The sequence below is a fragment of the Mytilus trossulus genome, chromosome 4 (genome assembly GCF_036588685.1).
Source record: "Mytilus trossulus isolate FHL-02 chromosome 4, PNRI_Mtr1.1.1.hap1, whole genome shotgun sequence".
Lineage (NCBI taxonomy): Eukaryota > Metazoa > Mollusca > Bivalvia > Mytilida > Mytilidae > Mytilus > Mytilus trossulus.
In genome coordinates this window covers 73,135,533-73,137,989 of record NC_086376.1, presented here as the reverse complement: position 1 = coordinate 73,137,989, position 2,457 = coordinate 73,135,533, and the positions used below count along the sequence as shown (strand labels likewise).

At 35.6% G+C, this 2,457-nt stretch overlaps 1 protein-coding gene across 1 annotated transcript; it reads right to left on the bottom strand.

The window, feature by feature from the left end:
* Positions 1-322: 322 nt before the first annotated feature.
* LOC134716803 (polypeptide N-acetylgalactosaminyltransferase 1-like) lies at positions 323-1,912 on the bottom strand. Its single transcript, XM_063579810.1, has one exon. It carries the CDS (start codon positions 1,910-1,912, stop codon positions 323-325), a length of 1,590 nt encoding a protein of 529 aa, XP_063435880.1.
* Between the last annotated feature and the right edge of the window lie 545 nt (positions 1,913-2,457).

Here is a 2,457-nt window from a genome sequence, read left to right as displayed (position 1 = left end):
CTTTTGCTAAATCTTATACGGTCATAGATCTTAAACATGTATGTTTCTCTTTTTTTATATAGATTAGACAGTTGGTTTTCCCGTTTGGATGATTTTAGACTAGTAATTGTTCGGGCCCTTTATAGCTTGCTGTTCGGTATGAGCCAAGGCTTCGTGTTGAAGACCGTGCCTTGATCTATAATGGTTTACTTTTATATAAATTTTGACTGGGATGGAGAGATGTCTCATTGGCACTCATACCACATCTTCCTAAATCTATGCATATATAGTTACACATTTTTTCACATTTTGATTTGTTAAACATAAGCATTATTTACCATCATCATATGTTATAATGCGTGAATGTCCAGTTCTGTGATCCTATTTTTGTGGAACATTTACGCATAATAAGACCATGTTCGTCCTGATCAAGACACAGTCCACTCTGTTCATGTTTAATATAGTGATTCTTTTTATGTTCCCATGTTTGTTTGGGGCCAATTATACAGCAAACTAATTTTGGTCTAGTGTTTTCTGCTAACTTTGTCAAAGCTACACAATGAAGTGTGGTTCTTAATAACATATCCCTTGTCCATGAGAACCCTTGCCTTCTCAGTTGTCCGGTACAGTTCTTGGAATAAAAGTCTGTCTCATATGTTAACAGGTAGCCATTATTATCAAGGCACGTGTCATATTTCATATTTTTAGCAGATCCCCAGGCAAACACGTTTTTATCATAAACCAGCAATTCTGGTCTTACATTTTCCAGATACCATGTGAAATTTTTACACTTCAATTTTTCTTTTAGTGCCAATCGTTCAGATAAATCGCCGACATCCATGTTTTTCATTTCAGGAAAGAAGTCGTATACAAACTTTTTATATTCTTGGTCCATCCAAACTTCAACAGCCCGTTTATAGTTATACATTTCAGTCTGGCGTCTGCCTGACGGAAAAGAGTATGGCTGTGGTCGAGCTATGTGTCCTACCTTGGAACAAGGCATATGCACCATTTTCCCGCCACACATCCATACCCTCCAGGGTAATTCTAAATTTTCTCCTCCCCATATTTTCATCCCTTCATCATAAGCTCCGATTTCACTAAAATACTCACTGTCCACTGCCATAGCTGGACCGACCATTACAGCCCCTGGACGCATATCTTCTGCTGTGGGTCCATATTGATCCGGTCTAAACCGTGACTCCCAGAAATACAGACGCCAGTCAAATACATAACGGACAATATGATTTCGTCGGTAGAACTGGTATTCAAATGTATCGGCTTGAATATAGTCCAAGTTTCCCATTGCTATCGTTCGTCTGTCATGTTTAATCGCTGATAATAGCGGCTGCAACCAATCTATATTTACTTCCATGTGACTATCGAAAAATACAATAACCTCACCTGTAGAATTCCTCCATCCATTCATACGAGATTTGATTAACCCTTCACGAGTAGGATTGCGAATGATTTTTACTAATCCTTTCGGAAACATTTCTTTTACATATCTGCTAAGTGGTACATTTAGTGCCTCGAATGTACTTTTATCATCCACAAGGATTATCTCACGAAGAAGATGTCTTGGAGTCCTGTTCACTATACTATACATAGTTCGTTTCAGAATCGATGGCCATTCATCATGAAATGGTATGATAATACTTGCGGTAGGCAAATCATGATCGTATTTTATATTTTGGCAACTTTTCATTCTGGAGTCTGGTACCATACGGTTCAGAGGTGTTATGTCACTTGCCAATATGTTGACGCGGTATTCATTCATTATTTTAGATACAGTACTTTTGTCTTTTTTACTAAATATGACTGGTGTTCCGTTTTCACCTGGTCTTGTCAAATCATTTTGACCGTATTGTTCAATAAGTGGATTACTCGAATAATCGTTCTTTCCCTTTGTCGGTACTTTCTTCAAACGCATTTCTACCGATTTTAGAATTTCAAATTTTGGAAGATCTGAAGCAGATAAATATCCTCCGGTTTTGTATTCACTAGATATATTTAACTGATTCAAAATAAATGTTGAATTAATCAGACAAATAACAAAAGCACATCCAACCACTATTAAAATATATTTAAATTTCACTCTCATGTTTTCCCTGCAAAAAATGTTTGGTATGATTAAACAGGTTTTAATGTATAATATCAATAATGAAGTATTATTTCTTATTTTCACGCAGCTGTCTCTTCCCTGTAACAACCTGTTCAAATATCTGTTGCACTAAATTTGTTTCAACGATTGTATATCTTTTATAAATGTCTTATAAATGAAATCAAATTGAAAAGACATATGATATTAATACCGTTAAGTTCTTAGATCAAAACAAATAAGATTATACAGAAAGAAAATGATACCAGAAACTTTTAGTTCGATTGATAAGCTACTGCTCTGACTAAAAGGCAACCTTTATAAAAATAAGGAGATGTGGTATTATTACCAAATAAACACATCATAGATACCAGGGT